Raw genomic sequence first — 27,314 nt, 5'->3', positions numbered from 1 at the left:
AAGAAGATGAGTAATTATGTTTTGACATGACAAGTTGTTGCAAAATGTTTTAAACTGTTTAGCAACATAGCTTAACATTCCAAATTCTAATATGAAGGTGATCTGCTGTTGTACGGTATCTGGAGACTTTTAACTTACACGCACAAAAAGCCATCACAAGAGCGGAAGCTGTATCTCCTTACCTACAGCTGTGGCCACATACGTGATGGGTACCACACAGCTGTTGGAGAATTCGCAGACCATCAGGCCTAACACACACACCCCACATATATTTTTTGTTAAACAAAGAACTTTAAAAACTGGAACTTTTAAATATGTATTTCATTAAAGTAGTGCATGGTTATTAAAGAAAATTGGAAAAATTTTACAGGAGGAAATAATAGAAAAAGAATCTGAATGCCAAATAATATACAAACACAAAACTTTTTGCATCTTCTTTTAGTCACCCCACCCTCACCTCCCCCATGCATGGGAGTTATATTTTTATGTAGTTGTGATCATATCGTTGTGCAGACCAAAAAAAAAAAACCCAACCCATTGCCATCGAGTGGATTCCGACTCATAGCGCTCCTGTAGGTCAGAGTAGAACTACCCATAGAGTTTCCAAGGAGTGCCTGGTGGAGGGGAACTGCTGAGCTTCTGGTTAACAGCCATAGCACTTAATGACATACCGCCAGAGTCTCCACTGTTGTGCAGGCAGAGCTTTTTTAGTTCTTTTTTACAATTAAAAATGATACATGCTTACTATTTTTGAAATGCAAATAATTTTGATGTATAAAAGGTAAAAATGCTCTTCCATTCTGTAATTCCATTCCCTAGAAATAACCACTGTCAATAGTTTTATAAATTTTTCCAGCCTTTTTATGGACATTGAAATATACACACTCTTAAAAACAAATGGTATGATAATTATTCTGTATTTTTTCTAAAATTATATATAAAAAATATATTGTGACCTAGTTCTGTGTCAATACAGATACATCCAAAATAGTACCATCTACTAGAATTTGATGTGAACCACATATGTCATTTTTAATTTTCTAGTAGGCACATTAAAAAGAAACAGGTGAACTTAATATATTTTATTTAACTCAGTGTATCCAATTTTCATTGGAAATATTTGAACTGTATTTAGATTTTATGAAGTTTACAATTGAAAAAGTAGATTTGCATACCCGAGTTGTTTGAAACATATTTAAAAGTTTTCCAGTAACTGAATTTAAATGTCAGTTAATTAAAATTAAGTAAAGTTAAAAATTCAGTTCCTCAGTTGCACTGACTCCATTTCAAGCACTCAGTAACTGCATTTGGCAAGTGGCCAAATCAGAGCACATCTAAATGATTCTTTTTAATAGTTGCATTTTTTTTTTTATTACTAACTTTTATTGAGCTTCAAGTGAACGTTTACAATTCAAGTCAGTCTGTCACATATAAGTTTACATGCATCTTACTCCGTACTCCCACTTGCTCTCCCCCTAATGAGTCAGCCCTTCCAGTCTCTCCTTTCGTGACAATTTTGCCAGCTTCCCACTCTCTCTATCCTCCCATCCCCCCTCCAGACAGGAGATGCCAACACAATCTCAAGTGTCCACCTGATACTATTAGCTCACTCTTCATCAGCATCTCTCTCCCACCCACTGTCCAGTCCCTTTCATGTCTGATGAATTGTCTTCGGGGATGGTTCCCATCCTGTGCCAACAGAAGGTTTGGGGACCATGGCCACTGGGATTACTCTAGTCTCAGTCAGACCATTAAGTATGGTCTTTTTATGAGAATTTGGGGTCTGCATCCCACTGATCTCCTGCTCCCTCAGGGGTTCTCTGTTGTGCTCCCTGTCAGGGCAGTCATCGATTGTGGCCGGGCACCAACTAGTTCTTCTGGTCTCAGGATGATGTAGGTCTCTAGTTCATGTGGCCCTTTCTGTCTCTTGGGTTCTTAGTTGTCGTGTGACCTTGGTATTCTTCATTCTCCTTTGCTCCAGGTGGGTTGAGACCAATTGAAGTTGCATATTTTTATATGATGATAATAGTTACCATTTACTGAGTATTTACTATGTGTTGGACATTATTAATCACTCTTCAGTTTTTATCTCTATTACTATCCACTATAACCCTATAATTTCAAATGAACAGAAGAAATAGATACTTAGAGAAATTAATTTGCTCAACTTTGCACAGCTGCTAAATAGCATAGCTAAGTCCTGAGCCCAGATCTTTGACATAAAAGACCATGCTCTTAACCTCTTTGATAGTGTGGCTCTATTACGATTTGTTTAACCATTAAACTACTGGTAGGTATTTAGGTTGCTGTTAAGTTTTGACAACTGTAAACTGTTTTTCAGTGGCCATCTTTATGAGCATAATCTAGATATTTAAGTAGTAAAGAGTTCAATGAGAGTACACATTTTAAATATTAGTTAATATTTTTTAAATATCTTACAAAAAAGACTATCAGTTATATTTCTAACAAAGAATCAGATTCTGTATTTCTTAACACCTTCACCAACACTAACTATTATCAATCTTTTTCATCTTTCCCAATCTAATTGGGAAAAATATCTCTTAACTAATACTTCTTAGATTATTAGTGGGTTAATGTATCTTTTTATGTTTGATTTCTGGTGAGTTTCAGTGAACAGAACTGTCTTCATAAACATAATGTTTAGTGCATAATACCACGTTGTGTGGACTTGCTGTAAACTACTATTCCCTTGTTTGGGCATGCTGCCTATTTCTGCTTTTCTTCACATTATAAATAACACTGCATGTACCTCTTTGCGTATCCATTTTGGTGTATATTTTATATGATATTCTTAAATTCTTTTTAGTGGAATTACTGGGTTAAAGTGAATATTTTAAGACTCTTGATATAAAATGCCAAATTTATTTTCAAAGGGCAGCAGTATCTTTTTTATTATTTTTTTATTGTGAAATATATATAACATTTGCCATTTCAACTGTTTTTAGGTGTACAATTCAGTGACATTAATTATGTTCACCTTATTATGCAACTGCTATCACTGTCCACTTCCAAAAGCGGTATCCTTTCTAAAAAACGTTTTTATTAACATATAACAATATAGAAAAGTACATGTATCCCAAGTATATAGCTTGATGAATTTATAAACCGAACATGCCCATGGACACAGCACCCAGAAATTTCCTTGTGCCCCATTACACTCGTTACTTCCCCCCTCACTGTCCTAACTTACAAAAACACATTCTACATAGAAGGTTCAGTTGCCTAAAATGTCATCTTTTTAAAATGTTGACATTTTTATTAAGCAAATAGTGTGCTCATTGTTTTTAAAAACAGAAAAGACTATTATAAAATTCATTGAATGCATTTTCAAAATCATTATCCCACCAGTGAGCATTTCAGACATTTGCTCTGCATAGATTTTTTTTTTATTGTACTCTAGGTGAAGGTTTATAGAATAAACTAGTTTCAATTAAACATTTAGTACACATGTTGTTGTATGACATTGATTAACAACCCCACAACATGTCAACGCTCTCCCTTCCCAACCTTAGGTTCCCTATTACCAACTTTCCTGTCCCCTCCTGCCTTCTAGTCCTTGGCACAGGGCCGGTGTGCCCCTTTAGTCTCGTTTTGTTTTATGGGCCTGTCCAGTCTTTGGCTGAAGGTGAACCTCAGGAGTGACTTCATTACTGAGCTGGTAGGGTGTCCAGGGGCCATACTGTCAGGGTTTCTCTGGTCTCTGTCAGGCCAGCAAGTCTGGTCTTTCTTTTTGAGTTAGAATTTTGTTCTACATTTTTCTCCGGCTCTGTCTGGGACCCTCTATTGTGATCCCTATCAGGGTGGTCAGTGGTGATAGCTGGGCACCATCTGGTTGTTCTGCACTCAGTCTGGTGGAGGCCAGGGTAGATGTGGTTCATTAGTCCTTTGTACTAATCTTTCCCTTGTGTCTTTAGTTTTCTTCATTCTTCCTATCTGTATAGATGTTATTAATATATATTAAATAAATGGGGTGTTCTATTCTCATTGTTTGACTGAACATCAGAATGTCATCTTAAACTTAAACTGTTAATTAGAAAAGGAACGCTGCAGTCCAGGAGATAGTAGCATATGGTGTCACTTTGAGGTTTTTAGAACATGTTTGTATAGACCAGAACTTCTCAAATTTCAGTGTTCATAAGAATCACCTGGGGGACTTGTTAAAATGCAGGGCTCTAGGCCTCGACATAAAGATTCTGACTCAGAAGATTTGGCTGGGACCTTGGAGGGTGCATTTTTTTTTTAAATAAACTTTATAACAGTTTTAGGTTTACAGAAAAGTTGTGTAAAGAGTTCCCATATACCTCCTCTCCCCTACACATCATTTTACCTATTAATGTCTTACATTCATGTGATACCTTTGTTACAGTTGATGAACCAATATTGATATTATTAATTAAAGTCTATAGCTTACATTAGGGTTTACTTTTTGTGTTGTACAGATCTATGGATTTTGACAAATACCTAATGTCATGCGTCCACCATATCAGTACCACGTAGAATTGTTTCACTACCCTAAGAAAGCCCTGTCCTCCACCTGTTCATCCCTCTGTCCTCTCCCTGGTCCCCTGGCAACCACTTATTCTTTTCAACCACTGTCTATAGTTTTGCTTTTTCTAGAATGTCATGTAGTTGGAAACATATCATATGTAGCTTATTTGAATTGGCTTCTTTTACTTAGCAGTATATATTTAAGGTTCCTCCCTGTCTTTTTGTGGCTTTATAGCTCATTTCTTTTTGTTGCTGAAGACTCCTCCATTATGTGGATGCACCACAATTTGTTCCTCCATTCACCTATTGAAGGACATCTTGGTTGCTTCCCATTTTGGGCAATTATGAATAATGCGACTATAAACATTCATGTGTAGGTTTTTATGTGGACGTGTGTTTTCATCTCATTTGGGTAAATACCTAGGTGTGCAATTGCTGGATCGAATGGTAAGCCTGTATTTAGCTTTGTCAGAAAACTGCCATACTGTCTTCTAGAGTGGCTCTACCGTTTTGCATTCCCACCAACAATGAATGAGAATTCCTGTAGCTCCACATCCTCCTCGGCGTTTGGAGTTGTCAGTGTTTTGGGTTTTAGCCATTATAATAGGTGTGTGGTGATATCTCATTTTGATTTGTAATCCCCCGTTAACATGATACTCACATGTTTATTTGCCATCTATGTATCTTCTTTGGTGAGGTTTCTGTTCAGATCTTTTGCCTATTAACCAGTTGCTGTCAAATCAATTCTGACTCATGGCTACCCCATGTTTGTCACAGTAGAACTGTGCCATAGGGTTTTCAGTGACTGATTTTTCACAAATAGACCAGTAGGTCTTTCTTTCGAGGCACATCTCAGTGGACTTGAACCTTCAGCCTTTCAGGTAGCAGCTGAGTGCATGCAGCACAGATTAGGCGTCCATAAATGTTTGCTGAATGAATGAATGAATGAGTGCTTTGACAGTTGGAGCACGATGGTTAGTATTCAGACTTACCACAGTTGGAATTATGAATGCAGCGGTGCTGTCTGTGATCCACCATTCATTTGTCAGAGGTCTTGGAAGGAATTTATAAAAGTCTAATACCTCAACACTTGCGTCTACTTGCCAACAGATAATTATAAATTGTTTTGACAGCCTTTTTGACAGACTTAAGAAAAAATGTTACTGCAGTCATCATGTACTCAGTTCAAATCATTTTAACGTACATTGGGTTGTAGTTAAATATGATAAGCCAACAGAATGAAAAAATGGCTCATGTTTAATAAAGCATTTTGCTTAAGATTAAGTAATGGGTTCATTAATTTTTTTTTTTTCATCCAAAGTTATTTTTAGTACCACTCTGAAAATTCTTTCTGGTGTTAGAAATAGTCTATACTTCACATGAATCCAACTCAGAAATAAAATAAGTGACATGTGATACCACTCTTCAGAAGAAATCTCTAGTGTTTAATGGTAAATACACTTTATACTCAAGTGGATGGTATTTTATACATATTTTACTTGAAGATGATAACCCTTGAGCATAACCTAGGGTTGTCATTTACTGGTTTGGGACCTAGAGAAAGTGTTTTAACCTTTCTGGAAATAACACCAATTTAAAAAAAAAATAAAAACTTCATAGCACATTGTAAAAAATTAAGTGATAATGTGTCTAAGTGGTTAGTACTGTTTCTGGCCTGTGCTAGGCACCCAGGAAATATTAGGTCCCTTCCTCTTTCCTCCTATTTAAATTTAGTATCCAGGTTACCTCTTTTTAAGGGGAAGTCTTTATTTTATTTCCTTTACTTTTGAGTCTAAAAATAAAAACCAAAAAATGTTGTCTTTTTGTTTAAGAAAAAAAAAAAGGGTAATAAATTATGCATATTTTGTGAGTATGTGAATTATTAATCATGATTTTATTTAATCTAAAGATAGTTTTTTTTGTTTTTTGGTCTTCTGGTTGTCTCATTAGGACATGAAGGATCAGATGTCAGCTTCATCTGTGCAGGCATTAGCTGAAAGAAAAAATAGACAGGTAAGAAAACATCAGAATATACAGTAGTAATTAAAAGAAATACATGGTTAGAGATTTGGAATTAAAAACTGCTAACCACCTGTGTATCGTGCTATTAAGCAGAAGAACTATGCTTGCTGACCCCGGAGAGACACCAGGATTGGACTTTGTGAAAGTCCTATCCGCCTGCCCCAGCACCACCTTGACCTTTTCCCTCTACTCTCCTCCCTCACACCCCTGGTATGTCTCCAGTGAGCTCCCATCACAGCCTCTGCTTACCTTTCTATTAGCACTTACCACATGGCACTTCGTTCATGGGTTTATTCTGCACCTCTTGAGCACAGTCTGAGTCAGGCTCTCTGCTAAGGGCGGTAAATGTCGATTTACTTGTCTTTCTCTGTGCTGGACCCCAAGCTTCTTGTGGGTGAGGAGGAATTGTGCCATGGTCTTTTTTTTTGTTTTGTTTTTGAATCTCTAGCCACTACTACGTTGCCTACCCATAGGACTCACTAGACATTTCATAACCGGTTTAATGTAAAGACTTTTGAGGTACCTTAAACTTGCATGTTACATCAAATCTCCCTTTGTCTTAAGTACATTTTTAAAATTAGACACTTTGGCATATGACAGAAATGCCTTTTCAACTATTAAAATACAGTCCTTTTAAAAATATATACCATAGTCACCTAGACTTGGATTTGCTGTAGATTTAGTTTAGATTCTTTTGGTTGGGAAGAGTGTTTCTGCCTGCTGCTAAACTGTTAGATGATTTTGTGACAGAATTGTATTTTATAAATTTTTTGATTATCCGTTTTGTGCAGGGGTAGGAACCATCACAAAAATTTCATTTTAAATGATATTATTTGCTTTAAATGACTTATCTTGACCTCATTCTGTTCAGACTCTAGAAAGTTACCATGAGTCTATTTAGTAGCTTTTAACTTGAGAAATGAGCTCCCCATTTGTACTAACTAGGACTTGGTAGTTTATAATATAAATCCTTATTTTATACCCGGGTGTTGGGTAACCCACTCAAATTTGACAAGTGTTCCAAAAGCTTGAAGATGGGGAGGGCTCTATAAAAATCGCCTAACGTAATTTTCCTGTTTCCCTTCCCTGCATTTTATTTTTCAAGTCATTGTTCTTTTTTCTTCCTATCTACCTCCCTTGCTCTTTTTTTGAACAGTACAGCTAGGAAAAGCCATTAGCTAGCCCTTCCACTGGGCTGTAACTCTTGAAAGAAGCTAGCGAAAAGCCACAAGCTGGCTAGTTTTGGAGTTCCCTTTTCGTTTCCACTTCAGCTTAGAGGAAGTTGGGTGATACAGTACCTGAAGTAGTTGTGACAGTGAGGTAGGTAACATATCCTCCTCTATTATTGTTAATTTGAATTTTTTATTCTCTAGATAGTATAGCCAAACTAATGTAAATAAGATGGGTATTTATATATTGCCTTTTCAAGTATGGCTTAGAATTTTATTTGAGGCCATGAATGAATGTCATAGTCAGAGTTTCAAGGCCTAGCAGGGCCAGCATTCTCCAGATACTCAGGTGGGCAGAGGCCCCTCACTGCCTTTTGCCTGATTGACACCGGCCACCAGGCACTGTGCTGCTCCACACCTAGGCAGGGCCTCCCACTCTGGCACCGCCACAGGTACTCAGGGCCTCCCTCTTCTCCCCCATTAAAACATACTGCTGGGGGTCATACTTGCTGAAGTGTAAGCCAATCCACAGTATGGCATAGTTGACCCTTGACATTGTAACATATATCCCACCTTAGTGCAGGCTGTGGATAACCTAGAAGAAAGAGCCTTGACTGTGGAGCACACAGGGCCCTCGTGGGCCCCAGTTTTCTGACCACAGCCTAATGATGCTCTTAACCCTTTTCTGATCCTGAAACACTTGTCACTGGGCCATGATGTTCTACATAGAGTTGGATCAGAATGAGCAGGAACATTTAAACCTTGACAGCCCTAAGACCAGCTATGGGCAAAGGCACCCACAAAAAGCCTTGGGTTTGCTTTCCACCAGAGTCAGTCATCACCCAGCTTCTTGACTGGACTAAAGCCCCCGCCCATTGGAAGCTCTCAGCATTCCTGGCCCTTCTCATAACTGCCTCAGAGTGTAGCGCTTTGCATCCTGGGCTTCCTGGATCTTAGCCCCTGACCTTTGGCCACGTGACTGGATTCGCCTCTGATAGTCAAGGAGGTTGGTGTTGGTATTGAGGGAGGGAAGGGGGGCTTGGGGGTTGTTAGTAGTCAGTCAGACTTTTGACTGTCCCGAGATAAAAAAAAATCTGGAAAGAGACTTTTGGAGCCGTGGAAGCTGGATGGCCCCGAAACTATTGCCCTGAGATAATCTTTAAACCATAAACTAAAAATATCTCCTGAAGTCTTTAAATCAAGTAATATTTTAGCTTAATTAGTAAAGAATGCCTGTCTTGAGCATTGCACTCTTTTAAAGAACTATCTATATAGGGTCAAACTGACAACAGCTACTCAGAGGGTTAGATAGGAACCATAGGGGACAGTGAGTTTATGTTAATGGTGGGAAGATAATTCGGGAAAGGAGGGTGAGAATGGTTGTACAACTTGAAGAATGTAATAAACGTCACTGAATTGTACATGTAGAAATTGTTGAATTGGTGTATGTTTTGCTGTGTACATTTTCAGCAACAACAATAAATTATTACTGGGGAAAAAAAGAGTGTGCATTACGGATAAAAAAAAAGTAGCTGGTAAAAAAAAAATGCAACAACTCTACAAGGAAAAAGAATCCATTGTTTGTCGCCAGCTTCTTCTGGTCCTTTGTGCTGCAGGGCTGGCATGAGCAATTACTGTGACTAGTCAGAACGGCTTGTGGGGATCTCAGAATCAACTGCCTGAACTGAGCTGTCAGCATTCCTGGCTGGCCTCTTCCTGTGAGAAAGACGTATCCAAACGTATCCATTTCTGGCTACAATCCTCCTTCAGTTCATACTTGGCAGCTGGAGTACCTGGTGGAGAACTCTGCAGTCAGGGCCAGCACTCGCCTGGTCGTCAGGGTCGGGGCTCGCATTGTCATACTTGCCTGGTGAAGCAACCCCTGGTTCCCATCTAGGAAGCCCTCTAGGCTTTTAGTTCAACTTAAGGTCATTGGGTTTTATTCATTGGTTAAATTCTGCAGACTTGGGCAGTTCTGGCACCTTCTACGTAAGTGGCTGTGACCTACCCTCTTGCCATCTTAGGTGGTCTCCCCTCTAAACTCCCTCCCCCAAAAGAGCAAAATTCCCTGGGTCATAGTTGAAAGGCCTCCAGATCTTGGAGTCAGTTTGACTAGAACCTTTGGGTCTCTGGTGAACTTGAAGGGTGCTAGAAGAACTGATCTTTCAAGAGACCATGTGCTTTTAAATTATAAAGCAGTACACAAATTGGTGTTTGCATTTATTTGCATTTGGATGGGACAAAGCCCATTTTCAAGGCCTGTTGGGAGAACTTGGCTACAGGGAGGGCCCTTCCTGGCATTCCTTAAGTTATATATACCACACGGGCACCAAACTACTCTGCTACATAAAAGCCTGGCCCAGGGGAAAAATAGAGAATGAGAAATATCAGAGCTCTTTATACTGCTGTGTGATGCATCACTTGTTCAGATACAGTAACTATTTGTCACTCCTGACTCCGGTTGCCCCTGCTCACACAGGCACTGCTAGGAGAAAGCGGTGGCCAGAGCTGGAACACTGGAACAACGGATAAATATGGGCGCCTCGATCGAGAGCTGCAGTTAGCCAACTCCCACTTCATCGAGGAGCAGCAGGCACAGCAACAGGTACCCTCGGAGCCAGCTGAGGACAGGGAAGGGGAGGCAGGATCGATACCTCTCTTGGTTCCCTTTCAGCCACGGAGTTCTGTTGTTTAGTGACAAGCACATTGGACCAGAGCTCGTCCTCAGGCAGGCTGTGTCTAAATATGTAATGATTGCATACATAAAGGGTTTTAAAACCTTTACAGTACCAACTACTGTTTCAGGAGAACCAAGCTTGATTAGGTCTCTTAGGAAAAGAAGACCGGACTTCCAAAAATGGCACACAAGGCCATTGATTTAAAAAGAAAACTCTTCCCAACCTCCACTTGCATACTCAGTTTTTTGTTTGTTTCAACAAAGATGCACTCAGAAAAACTGAGTCCTTGTTTTTTCATTGAAAATTATTTGTTGGTATCGTTATATATAAAAACAATTGCTTTGGTGGAGGCTAAGGGGTAGAGAGAGTGAGGTTGCTAATGTCTGTTACTGCTTATGATGAGTAGTTATATTAATAAAAGGAAGCAAATAATAATGTATCTGGCAGTTTAAGGGTGACCTACTCTTTTTTTTTTACTCTTTTATAGTATCGGTTCTTAAGTACTGTTTTTTATGTGTATGTGTAAGTTATGTATTCTTTTTCCATTAGCATGTTTGCTTAGCCAGTTGTCTATGTTAAACGATATTAACCTGTCAAACTTAAAAAACAAAATGTAAAGAGGATGCAGGACAATTAAAAATAAATGTTTGTCAGTCAGTAGTTGGCCTTGAGGTAACTTACTGCCCCAAGTCCTCCTCTGGTTTGTCCTGGAGGAAGGAGGAAAGAATTCTGTGTGCGTGATTTTCCTACATCCAGAGACTTGTATTTAAGCTGGGCAGACTTGTGGATTGAGACCTTGATCTTGGTGACAGCGTCCTCTCCCGAAACACCCCCATGTCTCAGTGGTCATCTGCACACGTGCTGTTGGCCATTGTCTGCTTTCTAATTGGACTTCTGCCAACCAGAGTCTGTCTCCCTTGGTGGTTTCAAGCCCCGCTGACTGTTCACAAGTTGGATCAGTGGGAGATATCAGTAGCTTGACAATCCAGCCTTTTGAGCAGTGTGTTCTTGGAGGCGACGGTCTGGTCCTTTTATTTCTGGGCTTTGCTTCTGAATGCGAATTGTCCCAAATTGGCAAAGAAGCTAGCAGCTGCTAGAGTGCTGGGCTTGGAACCAGGTGAGATGGATTTTAATTGCTTATTTCCCATTTCTCTGGCACCAGTTGATTGTGGAACAGCAGGATGAGCAGTTGGAGCTGGTCTCTGGCAGCATCGGGGTGCTGAGGAACATGTCCCAGCGCATTGGAGGGGAGCTAGAGGAACAGGCCGTGTGAGTACTGAGAGGCTTCTCTCATGGGAGTGAAACTGAGGGGAAAAGCCATTCTGTGAGACCTGGAAAAAAAACTGGCAATTACGTGGTTAATAAAACCAGAAGTTATTGTACTTATACATCAAAAAACCCAAACCAAACCCATTGCCATTAAGTGGATTTTGACTCACAGCGACCCTATAGGATAGAGTAGAACTGCCCCATAGGGTTCCCAAGGCAGAAATCTTTACAGAAGCAGACTGCCACGTCTTTCTCCCGAGGAGCGGCAGGTGGGTTTGAATGGTACCTTTATTCAGTTTTTATAGACTAGCCTACTCAAAAGAAGCAAAACTATCAGATAAAATTTACAGTAGGGTTTAGGTAAAGTTACTGTTTTTCAGCACATCCAGAAAAAGAGATACAAATGTTCGCCTGGGCAGATGCTTGCAGTACAGTTATGAACGGGAATGTGACGCAGACAAGGCTGGGTAATGTCTGGAGATGTTTGTCCTGGAGAGGTTAAGACAGGAGCTGACTTCGTCATCCCATGACTTTCCTGCTGTACTGAACAAAACTTTTTACTCACCATCTTAAATTTTAACTTTATGAATAAACTTATAAATTTAATTCCAATTAATAAAAATTTTCTTTCTCAAAAAATGATAGAAGCCTCGCACACAAGAAAACATAACTTGGGTTTATTTTCCCTTAGAACAATCTCTTTTGCACTCATGACCCCAACAGCAACATCCTTAAATGCTGCCACACAATTTTACAAACTATTCTCTGAAAAAAATAACAAGTCAGCTCACTGGGTTCTGTCAGAAGCTCTCCTATCTTAATCTTGTGTTCTGTGGTACACATTCATTCATATAAATACTTACTGGACATCTGTTCTGTACCAGGCATCCAGGAAGCCCTGGGGATATAGGAGCAAACAGAGTAGACACTCTCTTAGCCATTCAGAGAGGTTTTTACTGAGTAAAGTGGACATTCCATAAATAAATGCAAGTCATTAACTAAGTGAAGACAGTGAATTGGAGGACCACTGTGATGGGGAAAGTGTGTGTTGAGAGCCCTAACTTAGCCCAAGATCTCTGAGAAAGAGAGGGGTAACAGAACCGGAAGGATGAGTAGAAGATAAGATAGCCAGGTGGGGTGAGTGCTGGTGTGGCAGCAGGGAGATGGGAGGAGGTGGCAAGGGGATGGTGCCAGTAGGAAGAAAGAGCAAATGTGAAGAGGTAGAGGTGAGAAAGGTGCACAGAACAGGAAAGGCTAACATGCCTAGAACGTGGGGATTGAAAGGGGAAGTTGCAAAAGTCCCGACAGGGAGGCAGACAACAGATCAGGGAGGGGTCTGTGAGCCATTTAAGGAGTTTGGACTTTTTATTCTAATGGTGATGGGAACCCAGTGAAGGTGTAATGACATGTTCACGTTTACGTTTGTGAAAGACCTGGCTATCTGTGAGTTAGATTATGTGCTAGATTATTTAGACTTAGAGCAGGACAGGAGGCAAGGAGACCAGGTAGGAAGCTATTGCAAGAATGTAGGCACGTAGGTTTGATTTCTATCTAAAATGGATTCTTCACCTAAAACCCCAGTTTGGGGATGGGAAGGGGCTAATTGTCTGAGCTACTCTGTGGGTGGGTGGTAGGTAATAGAAAGAGCCTTAGAGACTGCCAGTTAAAGATGGTGAATTGAACACACCCCTTTATGTCCACTCCCTCTCTCAAGCCCACTAGAACAGTAGTAAAGGGGTTGTTTTTTTTTAAAGGCATAAAACCTGTGGGGACCTAGGGATGGAATAGGAAACAACAGCCATAACGTCTGAGAACCCGAAAAGCAGATAGATATGGTTACTGACCTGAGAAAGCTGACTCCTCAGCCACTGGGAAAAGCCAAGTGACCATGTGATTTTTACCACAAAACCCCCTCGGCTGTGAGGAGCATCGCTTCAGTCATAATGAAACCAGTGAATATTAAGGTCTAATCAAATTGTGACACAGTTACATTGGAAGGAAGGGGAAGGGAGGTAGAGGGATGGAGACAGGAATGAAGTGGGGAGAGAGCTAAATTCTAATCTTTCATAGTGGTGAGTCAGTAGGTAAAGCCTAAAGGTAGAAGACCAGGACACTGCAGTATAAGCATGCTACTTTAAAAAACGGAGAAAGCACCAGAATAGTGTGAGGAGTGGAATCGGTGGCCTTAGGGAGCGGGAAGTGACTGGTTTGTTGTAAAAAGCCTTGTGGGACTGTTTATCGCATTAAACTGTGTATGTGTATAACTTTAATAGAAATTAAAGACATGGGTCTTGTACTTAGACCTGCGCCGTCCAGGACAATAGCCACTGGTAGCCACATGTGCCTGTTGAGTATGTGAAATGTGGCTTGTCTGAGCTGAGAGGTGCTCTAAGTGTATAATGGATGCTGGATTTCAAAGACTTAGTATGAAAAAATAATGTCTGATAGCTTATTAATAATTTTTATACTAATGTTGAAATGATAATACTTTTTATATATTAATAGATTATTAAAGTTAATTTCACCTATTTCTTTTCTTCATTTTTGAAGGTGGTACTAGAAAATGTAAAATGACATTTGTGACTTGCACTATAGCTTTACTGTACAGTGCCCGGATAGATAGATCTGAACTAGAAACTTGGTTAGTGGGGTCCTGGGGCTGGAGTTTGAATGACTTGCCTGTTTTCTCTTCAGTAAGAAAACTCATACCCATCACTCAAAGGTAGCTCTTGGTTTCCGTTATTGACCCTGTCTGGATAGGTCTGCCAGCTTCAGGGCCAGGAGGCTATGAGGAGCTCGGAAGAGCTAAACGTGTTTTAATTTGAACCTTCAGGTAAGGAACAGAGAATTTGTTTGTTTAGTTGTTGTCAACATGGAGTTTACTTTTACTCTGTTGACTTAATGGAGAGTAATTGGTTGCCCCAGGTCCTGCAGGGCTGTCAAATGCCCTGTGTGGGCACAAAACCAAGACCAATAGTTTCTAGTGGCTATTGATGCTGTCAGAGTTGTTGTGCGCCATCGAGTCGATTTCAACTCATAGCAACCCCATGTGACAGAGTAGAACAGCCCTGTAGGGTTCTCTTGGGTGTAGTCTTTACGGGAGCAGATCCCACAGAGCCACTGGGTGGGTAATAAAGCCTTTTTATTAAAACCTCTGGCATGCTATGTTCTTTTCTCTGAATAGCCATATATTGATCAAAAGTTGAAAAGTCTGAAATGTTTAATAATTTGTGAAATAAACACTGCTAGAATTAGAGTGTTTTGGTGTGTTCTTTCCCAGCTGCACCTTGGACAACCAATAGCGTAAGCATACCGCGGCCAGTTATCTTAGTGGGAAGACACTAGCTTCTCTGTGAGTGAAGACCAGAGAGGAGCACAGCCATCAGAGGTTATAGTCCCAGCTTCTTAAGCTCTATGATAAAGCATGCTGGGCTTTAAAGGAGAATAGTATTTGATTAAAGCACATTTCTTAATTTATGTAAAGTGCTTTTGTGGTCCCTGTGAGGACCCTGTGTGGTCCTCTCAAGAACCCCTGAGGGTTGAGAAGATTGCCTCCATTTTATAGATGAGGAGTCAGTCCCAAAGAGTTGTAGGTGCCTGTCAAGGTAGCAAGGTAAGCCAGTGGCAAAGCCTGGTTGTCTGACTTCAGAGAACTAACTTTCTACAGCACTGCCCTGCGGCGAAATTCTTATTATTGTGTAGTCAGGTCCGTGCCTCCTTGTCTGCAGTTCTGAAGTCTAGAAAGCTATGAAAATCCAAAGTTTATTTTAAGTTTCCAGCAAGCTCATGTTACAGAAAAAAGTGACTGCAACTCGGATTCCTCGTAGTTTTCTCTGCAAAAGTATTAATGTGTTTTATTATGGGGGCCACTCCAGGCCTCGCTGGGGGTTTAGATAATACATAGTATATATAACATTACTTTTTTAAATCCCCCCAATTCTGAAATTAAAAACATATCTGGCCCCAAGGACGCTGTGCAAGGGGGTGGGGGCCTGAATCCCAATATCGCCTGTTTTATGTTTGCTAAAACTGAGGTCTAGATCCTGAGTTCATTCCATAGCCAATGCATTGCTGAGGCTTTGTGTCTACCCACTGCCTCATGTGCCTCCTTCTCTCTCTAGCATGCTGGATGATTTCTCCCACGAGTTGGAGACCACTCAGTCTCGGCTGGACAATGTGATGAAGAAACTTGCAAAAGTGTCTCACATGACCAGTGGTATGTATGCTGTTTTAAGCCTGAGAAACTTACTTAATTCTGGAAACACTGTCTGTAGGGGTTCTGTCCCTTGTGTGCCTATTCACATCTCTTTCCTGTGGAACATTCTTTGTGATGCATTAGAGTAGGGATTGGAAGGTTAGTTTGTATAGACTTGACCTTCTCCTTGTAGCCTTCACTGGGAAAAGGTCTTGGCAAAGAAGGGTGCTCACCTTGACAAGATTGCTCCCTGCCTGCACAGGGTGATGGGGGCTGGTGATTGCTGTTTTCTCTGGTGGAGCAACTTTTTGTGCAGTTACAAAATCTTTTTTTATTATTTTTCCTATTTCCTTGCCAAAATAGGGCATTCAAAACAGTAATCAAGAAGCCAAGTATTGTTATTCCTGAACTGACTTTATTTTATTGAAAGAAGAACCTCTACTATTTCAAAATAAGATGGTCTTGCAGTTCAAATTTAAATTGTTATATTTAAATCCAGCATGAAGTATTCCAACAAATTTGCTCCCTGATGGCAATGAAGCCGTCATGCTTTTCCAGTTAGTTGCTCTGTAGGAAGATGTGTTCCCGAGATTCTTTACATTTTTAGGCCCACCTTCTCTAACTACTACATGAGAAATAATATATTTAAAAGTCAAAGAAAATTCAGTATCTCTTTTCTGTATTTGGTGGCTGAGGTGGTGGAGGGAGGAGCTGAGATGCTTTTTGAGGTAATCTGAGTGTTCCTCATAGCACCACCTATCCTACCTGCCCAATTAGGACTTCCCCCGTCTCTTGCCACCTCCTTCTCTTGGTTTCCCTGGTCAGATACTTGTTACAGGCTCTAATCTGTTAGCCTTTTTAGGCACAATTTAAATACGATGCACATTTGTTTTTCAGCTGTTTAACTTGTAGACATGTTATATAACAGTCCCCTGGGGGCACAGTTTCTCATCTATAAAAATTGGGTGATGCTACCTCTCAAGGTCATTATGAGGATTAAACAAAATAATTAATGTAAACATGTGTAACAATGTCTACCAATATGTTAAAACCTCTCGCCTCTGAGTCAATTCTGACTCATAGAGACCCTACAGGACATAGCAGAACTGCCCCCATAGGGTTTGCAAGGAGCACCTGCCTGGCGGATCAAACTGCCAGCTTTTTTGTAAGCAGCCTTAGCTCTTAACTACTACGCCACCAGGGTTCCCACCAATGTATTAGTACTTAGTAAATGTTTGTTTAAAAAGTAGTAAGAGGCAGCAGATAGCTTTAAGGGGCAAAGGGCATGTTATATCCAAAGTAAAGGGAAGTTCAAGGCTGGACTTATTTCCTTCTCCCTTTCCGTGGGCAAATATCTGTATGCTTCTAGCAGGCTCTTCATTGCCTGAAGCTGTGTGAATGTGTGAAGCAGACATCAGCTTAGTTCATCTTTCACACGTGCAGAGTGGTTTGCAAGGTCTTCTTTCTGATTCCCTCTGTTCTGTCCTTTTCAACCCCTAGCCCCTGCTTAAAAAAAAAAAAAAAAAAGTGTTTAAATGGAGTATTATATAACCAGTTTGAATACCAGGGCTCTCACTAGTGCACGCACTAGCCACAAAGTCAAGTAGCTACTTCAGCACCGATTTTGTTTGGGGAAGAGCAAACGAACAAAGATGCACTGTGTCTTTGTTTCCGTGTGTACTGGGTATGAATAATTTAGAAAAGTGCTTGCATTGTGATAAGCGGTTCAGTGTGTATAAATAGCACGGGGGCTGGCTTACGCTTTATTCTGCTTTCTCCCAGGAGGAAAGTTTGGGGACCAAAGTAAGAACTTTGGTTGTATTTGTATAAGAAAAAGAGCCAGGAAACAGCATTTAGCCTGAAAGTCCCTTCACTTTTAAAAATTTGCCTGTGGTTTTCATTTTAATCTTTGCCTCCTACTGGAGGATAAACTGCTGACAAGCCTCCTGCTCCGTGGTGTCTGTTTCAATTTGACAGCCAGGCAATTTGTGTTTGCCTCTGTTTTTCTCTGTAACTTCGGGGCAAGTTTACTGCTTCTTAGCTAAACCTGCACAGAAAGAAAGTGTATCACGATCCACTGATGTTTGATGAAACAGTAACAGAGCCTGCATGAGCCACAGTTCTTGAAGACAACACCTTCTCTCCCCGTGGCTGTCTGCCTCGTGGGGAGAGATCAGCCAGGACTCCAGACTTACTTTTTTGAATGACCCAAGAGAGAAAGTAATCTCCGTTCACTCTCCTGCCCAGAAAAGGCATTTTCTTTTGAGTAGATACTGAGACTTTGTCCCCTTACTTTCTAAAATTCCTCTGCTCATCTTTTCTCTAGGACAGAAAAATACACTAGGAGGAAGATACCATTAGACTCGCATTTGCTTCCTTCTGACTTTTTGGGGCAGATCCCGAGCTTATAAGCTTGTTAAAACTTTCCACGTGAGGCGGTAAAAGCTCTTATGGGTAGTACCCACTCCTTGGCATTAAACTGCAAGGAACAGGGGAGAAGTTTGCTAGAGCAACAGATCCCTGAGGCTATCTGGTTCATGCTTCTAGAAGCAACTTCCCACTTCAAAGGAAAATAGCCTTAAAAGAACATTCTTGGTTTGTGCTGGCTTGTGTGAAGCATGTTTCTCCTGGATGAAAACACCTGTCTAATGCAGTTATAGAAGAAAAAGTGAGTGAGTGGAGGTGGGAGGAACAGGCAGGGGTGGGTAGAGGCTAATGGCAAGCTGGGTCAGTATTGGAAGTGGGGCCCTCAGAATGGCAAAAGCGTGTGGGGGGGGGACAATTAGCTTACCTGCATTTGTCCTGGAAGAGCATCAACTAATTAATGAGATAGTTTTAAATGATTGTAAACATTTTTAAGTGGATGAAACTGAATGCTACCTACTAGTTTATTTGGCCATTAAAGTGATGGTTAACCGATTAGTAGGCCAACTCTGCCTCCCCCTGCTCTTTGGAACAGCCATTGTGAACGGACAGACTTGGGGTCTTTGCCCTGGTCACACTGTTACTGAGTAAGTTTCTCCCATGTCTGAGGTTAAGCAAGGTGACCACCATTGAGAAGATACTCATTTTATTTACTGTGATTTAGGGTCAGTCCTCTTGGCCAGTTTTAAGACTTTGAGATCCATGACATTTAAAATCATTTTAAGTATGTGCTAATCCAATTAGCATTGCTTCGTGGAAATTTTTAAGATATACTTTCCCAGACTCAGACTTTTTTAAATGTAATTCTCAGCAACTATGTTGTCCTAAAATCTTCAGGCTTTCAGATAAATTTTTTTAATTGTGCTTTAAGTGAAAGTTTACAAATCAAGTCAGCCTCTCATACAGAATCTTAAACACACCTTGCTGTGCACTCCTAGTTGGTCTCCCCCTGATAAGACAGCACACTCCTTCTCTCTGCCCTGTATTTCCTGTGCCCATTCAGCCACCTCCTGTCCCCCTCTGCCCTCTCATCTCCCCTCCAGACAGGAGCTGCCCACGTAGTCTCATGGGTCTGCTTGAGCCAAGAAGCTCACTCCTCTCCAGTATTGTTTTGTGTCGTATAGTCCAGTCCAGTCCTTGTGGCTTTCAGGGAAACTCTTGATGAATCAGTATGTGTTTGTATTTCTGTTTGTATGGGACTCTTACTCCTAGTGGTTGAACTGCATTTTCACAGACTGCTGAGATTCTCTCGTATCAGTCTGACCCTCTGTGGGAAGCACCAGGACTCATCTGTGGGAAGACAGATGTTCTTTCTACACCTCCCTACATTAAAGAAGTGTCCCCAGAGCCCCAAGCCTGGGCACCATACAGTACGTGTCACTATATTCGATTCTCACAACAGCCCTGTGAGGCAGCTGCTGTAGAGCTAGAGGCCCACGGTCAGGAATTGGTGCTGGAGCTGGGATTCCACCTGGGGCCTGTCTGGGCCCTTCTGTTCTACAGGGCCTCCCGCTCTCAGCCATTTGAACGGACTCTAAGCACTTTGTTTCCTGTGCCTCTTCTAAGCTGTTGGTAGAGCCAGACGTTTCAGAAAAGACCATCCCCTTTCATTCACAGATAAGCTGTACGAATGACCTTGACACAGTTACTGGTTAAGTACTCTTACTTCTCTCTTGACTAGGTGTGGTGTGAAATTAATCATGCTTGCTTTTTCAGCTGTTCATTTCCCAAAGCGACCAGCAGTGCCTTTCATCTCTTTTCCATCCTTCCGTAGTTGTCATTCAGAAAAGAAAGTGATTATTGTTGAATTAAAAGACCTGACCCTGGGTAGGAGAGTAAGCAGATGGGCTTTGATCTGTAATGGCAGTGCCAACACCTTTTCCAGGAATACGGTAACCACCACCACAAAGCTAAGATTTTAATTAAAGACTTGAGACACAAAGCATGTACTTATTATGGGGCAGATGTTCGGGGGGCTGGCCAAGCCGTGAACGCACATTAAGTGCAGGCCAGGGGCAGGGCAACACTAGAGTGTCAGGCATCCGCACAGGCTCAAGATCCTCTCTATCCCCATCATTTGCACGCTCTGTCCCTTTCCTGCTTCAGAGATGTTGCCTTAAATTCCACGTAAGTGTGTCTTGGGGGATGCAGGGTCCTTGGGTTCATTCTCCCCCTCTCTCCCTGAGTGCACTAACCCTCCTGTCCTGCCCTCCAGATCGGCGCCAGTGGTGTGCAATAGCCATCCTCTTTGCAGTCCTGCTGGTCGTGCTAGTCCTCTTCTTTGTGCTGTGATGGGGCCCAGGTGCGAATTTCTCCTGCACATGAACTGAGGGCGTCAGGAGACGTGAGCACATGCGCAGCTGTCTACTCACATTCCTGTCCTGAGCACGCACCACTGCACCGCCGCTTCTCCGTGACCCACAATTGAGAGCTCCTCCACTCGGCCGCGGGAAGAGGACACGGAGGACCGCACACTCCCGGCGCTGGCTCCACGACAGAAGCCCTGCGCTGCCTGTCCTGCTCCAAGGACAACTGGCCGCTGCTTTGCCACCCTGGACTCGTTGTACCTGTGGAGGGATCTGAGTGATCCTGAAAAATCAGCAGATCGGCTCATGTTTTGCTGTCGCTCACTTCACCCAACTCTGGCAGCTCTTCCTCTGCTCAGACCCTCCCCACCGCTCAGACAGCGCACCTCCATCCTGTCAAAGAGAATCCTGTCGTGAATGTGGGGTTCCGGGTGTCTCATTTCCCATCACTGTAGCATTTCTTAGTCCCTGAGAGCTGATTCTTAACGGGGCAGAAGGCTCAGAGCAGTTGTGACAGAAAATGAGTGATCATTTTTCAGGGATAAGCACTGGGATGGAATTGCTTCTCCAGACACTTTCTGTGAGTGTGTGTGAGAGAAATAACTGATGGAGAATAGTGAAAAGCACTGGGCTTTTGGGGTGCTAACAACCTGTGGCTTTAATAAATGGGAAGAAAGAGCAACGTGACCCTGAATTTGCACAGCTAGAGATCAGAGCCAGAGCCTTGCCGATTTCACCTGGCTGTCTGGGACTTCCTCCCAGAGGTGCAACTTGAATTTTGAGGATGACCCTTAAATATATGGTTGCCGAGCCACTTGGCAGCACACTTGAATGAATTAGGACACTGAATTGTCATGACTGACAGTCATTTTATTTCTGTGGCCTCTACATTGGGGGGCAGTGAGGAGACGGGAGCGGTTAGTACATTTATTACATTTACTCAGAAACTGTCATGACACAAGGCTAGCTCTGGCCCTGACTTTTCTTTCCCTGTGAGTAATGGTGAAGATGGGTAGGTGAACTTGGTTCTCTTTTTCCCTAAGATAACAACTCAATTTTATCACCCATTCAAATAACAGCCAATCCAAATTTAACTGGCAGAGGCTTTAATTGACTTTAAATCGTTAAAACTGCTGAGACACTAACCTTCAAGCTTCTGATTATTTTTTTAAATGTCTCAGATGTACTCGTGTGCACGGGATGTTTTTATAACTCTCCCCATGAATCAGCTAGTAGCAGCTGAACCCCGAGCCAGAGCTTGACTGCAGAGGCTGCGAGGCTGTCTTCTCACCGTCCTCCTTTGCACTTGGAAAGAGCAGCTCCATCCGGAGAGGGTTTTTCTTGCCTTCTCCTTTCTTCATCTTTTGGGTGCATTCCTCAGCACACTTTCACTTTTTTCCTGCTTTGTTTGTATTTTCTGTGTGTTGTTTTCTTTTTTTATGATTTCCAACGATACGCTTGCCTAGCTAACTTATGAATTGCACTTTTTAATATTTGTAACAGTTTTTGAAGAAGGATCTTTGCTACTGTTTAGGATCATGGTAGGTAAGGAAATCTTGTGGATGAAAGCGAAAAGCAAATTTATAAAAAAGGGGGGGTGGCTAGCATCCATGTTTATATTCAACTCCGTTTGATAACTAAGAAGTTATCTAAAAAAAAAAAATTATTACAAAGGGCTTCAGAGATATAGGGCACTAGATTATGTTTTATACAGCTCTAAGACTTACTCAGATTGTCTTCCGTAAGCTTAAAACAGGGACGGCCCTTAGGTTTACATTAAAATAGAGAAGTCTTTTGTTAAAAACAAATGTGGACCTTATTTCAGGACTGTGATCTATACTCCCCACATTACCGAACTGTACAACTGGCTTCTTCAAGAATTACCCGATTGCTCCAATTAAAAGCCCTGCTTTTGTCCTGCTGTTACCAGCTTTACTGTGCCAGGCAAAATAGCACGTGTGTCACTACGGCCTGCTTGGAACACACCTGGTCATTAATGAGTAAGATGTTTCCATTAGGTCAGGGACCAAGTTTTGTGACCCTGAAGGCTTGATTATTAAATTCCTGGATAGATTTAGAGTTGACATACTGACCTTGTTGATTGCAGGCGTTTGCTAAACTGGCTATTGGAGACCAGACTCAGGTTGCAGTCAAATAGGGAACTATGTGGAGAGAAAGTTTACTTAAAGTGCAGGCACTGCATGGTGTTCTCTGTGTGGGGTCACTGCTCTCTCCTGCCTCTAAGGAGCTGAATTTATTCATCAGAGTCAGCCTTTCCTCAGGGGAACCTTTGGCCAAGCTGACCTGACCTGGGTCTGAGCCTGTTGTACCTTGACTGGGCAGTCACTGCAGAGCCAGTGGGAATTTGAAGGCCTCCCGCTCAGACTCCAAACTGTGATAGTCAGAGAAGAGGCCAGAACGTATATTTCCTCATTAATGATCCTCATGTTACTGAGCTTCGGAGAGACCCCCAGTGGTCTCTTCTGCTTTCTCCTCTGCCCTGTGTCATAGAGTGAGGAGATGAAGTAGGCAGCGGTGACACCCCCATACATCCTCATAGCAGTTGGGTTTTTTCTTTTTCTGCAGCTTTCTGCACCTAGTCCCATCTTCAGCATTCTTAAAGAACTGGCAGAATGTGATGGATAACAGAGAAAGAGCTTGATGTATGTTTACTGGAAGAACATTTTACTTATCAACTGATTTGGGGGTAGGATGAAGAATGAACCATTGAGAGAGTTTGCCAGAGTGTGAATCCAACTGGAAAACCAAAATACCTTTTGCTTTTAGTCCTAATTTTTGGTCTTGTGTTTGTGTGGGCTGTGAAAAATCACAGTGCTGTGGCCTGTACTACATGGCAATTGGAAGTTGCAATGTGTGTGTGTTACATGTATCTTCCACAATTTCAGAATTCATGCCAGAGCCAAAGGGGGAGAAACTTGGCAACTTGCCCGCTCTCTGCGTTTAGCCAGAGTTAAACAGACTGATGGGTCTGGTAGCCAACAACTTGGCAACTTCTATTCATTCTCACCTCGTGAGATTAAGGGCTGTGAAAAGAAATCTAGTCTAACTCCAACAGAAATCTGTCTCTGTTAAGTATTTTACCTTCTGTAAGGGATAAGGGAAGATGGTGGAGCCAAGATTTTTTCTTTTGGTAATTTTCCTGGTTATAAAGTGAGGCCAGAGGGATACCTATTCCCAGCTACCTTTTTAGAGAATGTATAGCACTGGAAGATCTGAAAATTGAATGATAAGTAGTGCGTTGCTTTTCAACTCTGTAGACTTTGTATTATTTGGCTTCACCTTGCGCCACAGGATGAATTTTGTAAATGAAATTTGGAGTGTCTGGAAGACTTAAATTCAAAAATATGGAATACACTACCTCTAGTTCTCCCTCTTTGTCTTCCTCTCTCTGGCATTTCTTTCTTTCCCCAGTTTTTTAAGAATAGTCATAAAGAAGAATGTTCTTTGACCATCACAAAGAGTGAGCAGGTGAAACAAAGGGTCCCCAGATACCCAGATGGCAGTTACTCTGCGCCATCCCAGACCGTGGTCAGGTGCTGAAGACAACGCCCCACTGAAAGGCCTCGTGAGCGAGGCAGCCAGAGGCGCACCCTGGCTTTTCCCAGGTGAGAGGAGACAGTCTTTCTTAATATCCAGCTGTCCTCACCAGCTCCCAGTCTGAAACATATGCTTAAAATAACTGAGGTCTTATCCTCATAAAGGAGCCCTGGTGGCGCAGTGGTTAAGAACTTGACTGCTAACCAAAAGGTCAGCAGTCCGAATTCACCAGCTACTCTTTGGAAACCCTGTGGAGCAGTTCTACTCTGCCCTGTAGGGTTGCTATGAGTTGGAATCGACTTGACGGCAGATGGCTTCGTTTTTTTTGTTTTGGTGTTCTCATAAAGAAGCCCTGGTGGTGTAGTGGTTAAGCGTTCAGCTGTTAACCAACAGGTCAGCGGTTAGAACCTGGCAGCCTCTCTGTGGGAGAAAGATGTGGCAGTCTGCTTCCGTAAACATTACAGTCTTGGAAACCCTATGGGGCAGTTCTGTTCTGTCCTGTAGGGTTGCTATGATTTGGAAGCCACTCAGTGGCAACAGGTTATTCTTGCGAGGCCTGTTGTATGTAAACATGGATACTGTTCTCACCTGTGTTTACTTGATGTGTAACTGTGCTCTCTCTAGGGTTGGACCCAGAAAACCAAGAGAGCTTTGAGTGGCACGACAAGAGTCTTGTTAAACAGCACTGCTGTGAACCAGCATGACTGAAGCCTGGTGCTGGGTAACCTCGGGGCAAGGATATGGCTCCAAAAGAGCTGACTTTTGTAGTTATCCCCCTTAGATGGTAGACCAAAGGGACTTGTTCAGTGCTCTTGTTTGAGGCCTGAGACAGTGGCAGCTCACTCCAGCTTCCATGGGAGTCATTGGACACATTGCATTCTGAACCTGGCCACTGAGAATCCCACACGCTCTCTGGGACAAGCTTAAGGTATTTAAAGCTGACCTCAGTGACATCAGTTAAGATGGCTGATATTGTCATGCTCACCCCAGGCAATTGGATTTTTTTTTTTTTTTTTTTTGCCTTTTGGGCAAATACTGAAGTTCTGAAAGTTTTAGTGGTGCCTTGGACAGGTTGCTGCAATGTATATATTTGGGAGCTCTTTGTTACACTATAGTCTTTCTACTAATACAGATTCTTGGGTCAGGGGAGGGAAGAGAGAAAAAGAACTTGGTTTCCCTCTGACGTGAGCTAACCTGTTGGTGCTGTTTTCCTTCTGACGCGACCTTTGCCCAGAAACGCCTTCCGGGTATCTGTGGATAGTAACTGCGTTCAGTGATTCTTCAAGTCACCTGCCTAACTGCTTAGTCTTAGCACAAACGTTTCATGGCCCGGTTTCCAAACTGCAGCCAGGCCCTTGTGAGAAAGTGTATTTTATCATTTTTTAAAGATTATGAGTTATCAAACATGGAAGCTTCTTGGTTATTCAGGGGGATGTTAGAAATAAGGCCCCTACCTTGGTCGTTGGCTGACCAAAGCTGTCAGGTCCTGTCCCTGCCTGGCCTTGGCGGCAGCCCAGCACTCTGCTCCAGCTGGGCTTATGGGCAGTGCTGGGGTGATGCCAAGTTCAGGGTTGCTCCTTTATGCTCTGCAGAAAGTAGATTTTAGTTCAGACCCTATTACTGAACAGCAAGTGCGATCCTGCCATCGAGGCCTGTTCTGGGAGAGGCACGTGTCTTACTCCTCAGGAAAATAGTCTCTGGTACCCTGTCAACTGTGTGGGTGAGGAGAAGACAGCCACAAAAAAACCCAGTGCTGTCGGTGCCCCTCTAATAAGTTTTTGGAACTGCTTTTTAGGTTCCATACTGGCCCGGCCCAACTCTGGGGAGATGGACTTCAGAGAAAGCCCAGGGCGAGCAGTGGCAAGGGCCAAAGAAACCAAGCTGTATGTGATATGGAGCCCATTTTTATAGGTGAAAATATGCTTTCACTGGCTCATTTATAATTGGAAATTAGTGTAACTCTAAAGTGAAATGTGTAATACAAGGCAAAACTCAACAGGAATAAACCAGTGTATTTTCTCCCCCAAGGATAATGACCCTACATAGTTTTATTTTTAAATGACTAGCAGTTACAAACTGAAGATAAGAGAAAAAGAATGAGAATTTTGCAGATTCCTGGCTGGTTCACAGATGGTCCTTCCTCCCCCTGACAGAATGAGAGAGGGCTCCAGCCCTGGGGCCAGAAGTTTACAGCCCTCTGCCGACAGGTGGATCTTTGGTAGCTCAACACAGTGGGTCTCCAAGTGTGGACTGGGACCAGCAGCCCCAGCAGCCGGGGGACTTGTTAGAAATGCAAGTCTCAGGCCCCATCCCAGACCTGCAGATCAGCCCCCTGGGAGTGGGCCCAGTTGTCAGTTTTCACAAGCTCTCCAGATGGCTCTGACACTCAAGCTCAGGTTTGCGAACCACTGTTGGAGTGGAGTTGAGGCTACAGTCAGCCATGCCTGCAAAAAGATTGGGTTTGATTGTCACCCTGACATGAAACAGAATTTGATGACACTACAAATCTGAAAACATTTTTCTAATACTCGTTTTAAGAAAAAAATCTCAGCCAGCCATCCTAAAAGGTGATATTTTTACTCCCTGAAGTATATTAGTAACATTTCTTACTTCTCTTGAAATCATGTTACAACTGTGTAAGGAATACTGTTCAGTATTAAAGAGAACTGGAGAGACCATGAGCTTTGTCCTGAGGTTGTTCTGGTTTGTTGTTATTGTTTTTAGTTCTTTTCATGCCTAAACACAGCTCCCTCCTTACAGACACAGACACACACACACACGAATAAACATGCATATACCTAAGGTGGGAAAAGTTTGTGGCTGCTGGAAGATCTGAATTATAAATTGTGCTTTCTCTGGCCAAGCAAGTTATATGAACTCTTCCCAAATCACCGTATTATATATTCAAAATATTAGCCAGCCCAGAGTTTCGGTTGGGACAAGGGATCTGCGAGAGCAGAGAGACTGTTTCTCTTGTACTAAAGTGCTGGTGTAAGTGGTCAAACCCATCCCACAAACGAGGAAGTCAGTTCTGTCCCCACCTGCAGATGCAGCACTTCTTCCTCTAACCCCAGCCCCCAGAGCTAAGGCAGACCTCCCAGATTAAAAGGGCACAGTCCTCCAGACTGACGAGAAGTCTGCCCGTGTCCTCCGACGTCAGCCACAAGCTTGGGGGCCCCCATGA

At 42.3% G+C, this 27,314-nt stretch overlaps 1 protein-coding gene across 1 annotated transcript in view; it reads left to right on the top strand.

The window, feature by feature from the left end:
- The window catches only part of STX6 (syntaxin 6), a 56,464-nt gene extending 29,668 nt beyond the window's left edge, over nt 1-26,796 (top strand). The window contains exons 4-8 of the mRNA XM_049867984.1: nt 6,460-6,522; nt 10,180-10,305; nt 11,541-11,647; nt 15,769-15,863; nt 20,482-26,796. Coding sequence (XP_049723941.1) covers nt 6,460-6,522; nt 10,180-10,305; nt 11,541-11,647; nt 15,769-15,863; nt 20,482-20,558 — 468 coding nt within the window. The 3' untranslated portion in view covers nt 20,559-26,796. The remainder of the gene's footprint in view (nt 1-6,459; nt 6,523-10,179; nt 10,306-11,540; nt 11,648-15,768; nt 15,864-20,481) is intronic.
- Nucleotides 26,797-27,314: the final 518 nt, after the last annotated feature.

Source organism: Elephas maximus, chromosome 24, assembly GCF_024166365.1.
Source record: "Elephas maximus indicus isolate mEleMax1 chromosome 24, mEleMax1 primary haplotype, whole genome shotgun sequence".
Classification (NCBI taxonomy): domain Eukaryota; kingdom Metazoa; phylum Chordata; class Mammalia; order Proboscidea; family Elephantidae; genus Elephas; species Elephas maximus.
This window is presented reverse-complemented; position numbering and strand designations above follow the sequence as displayed.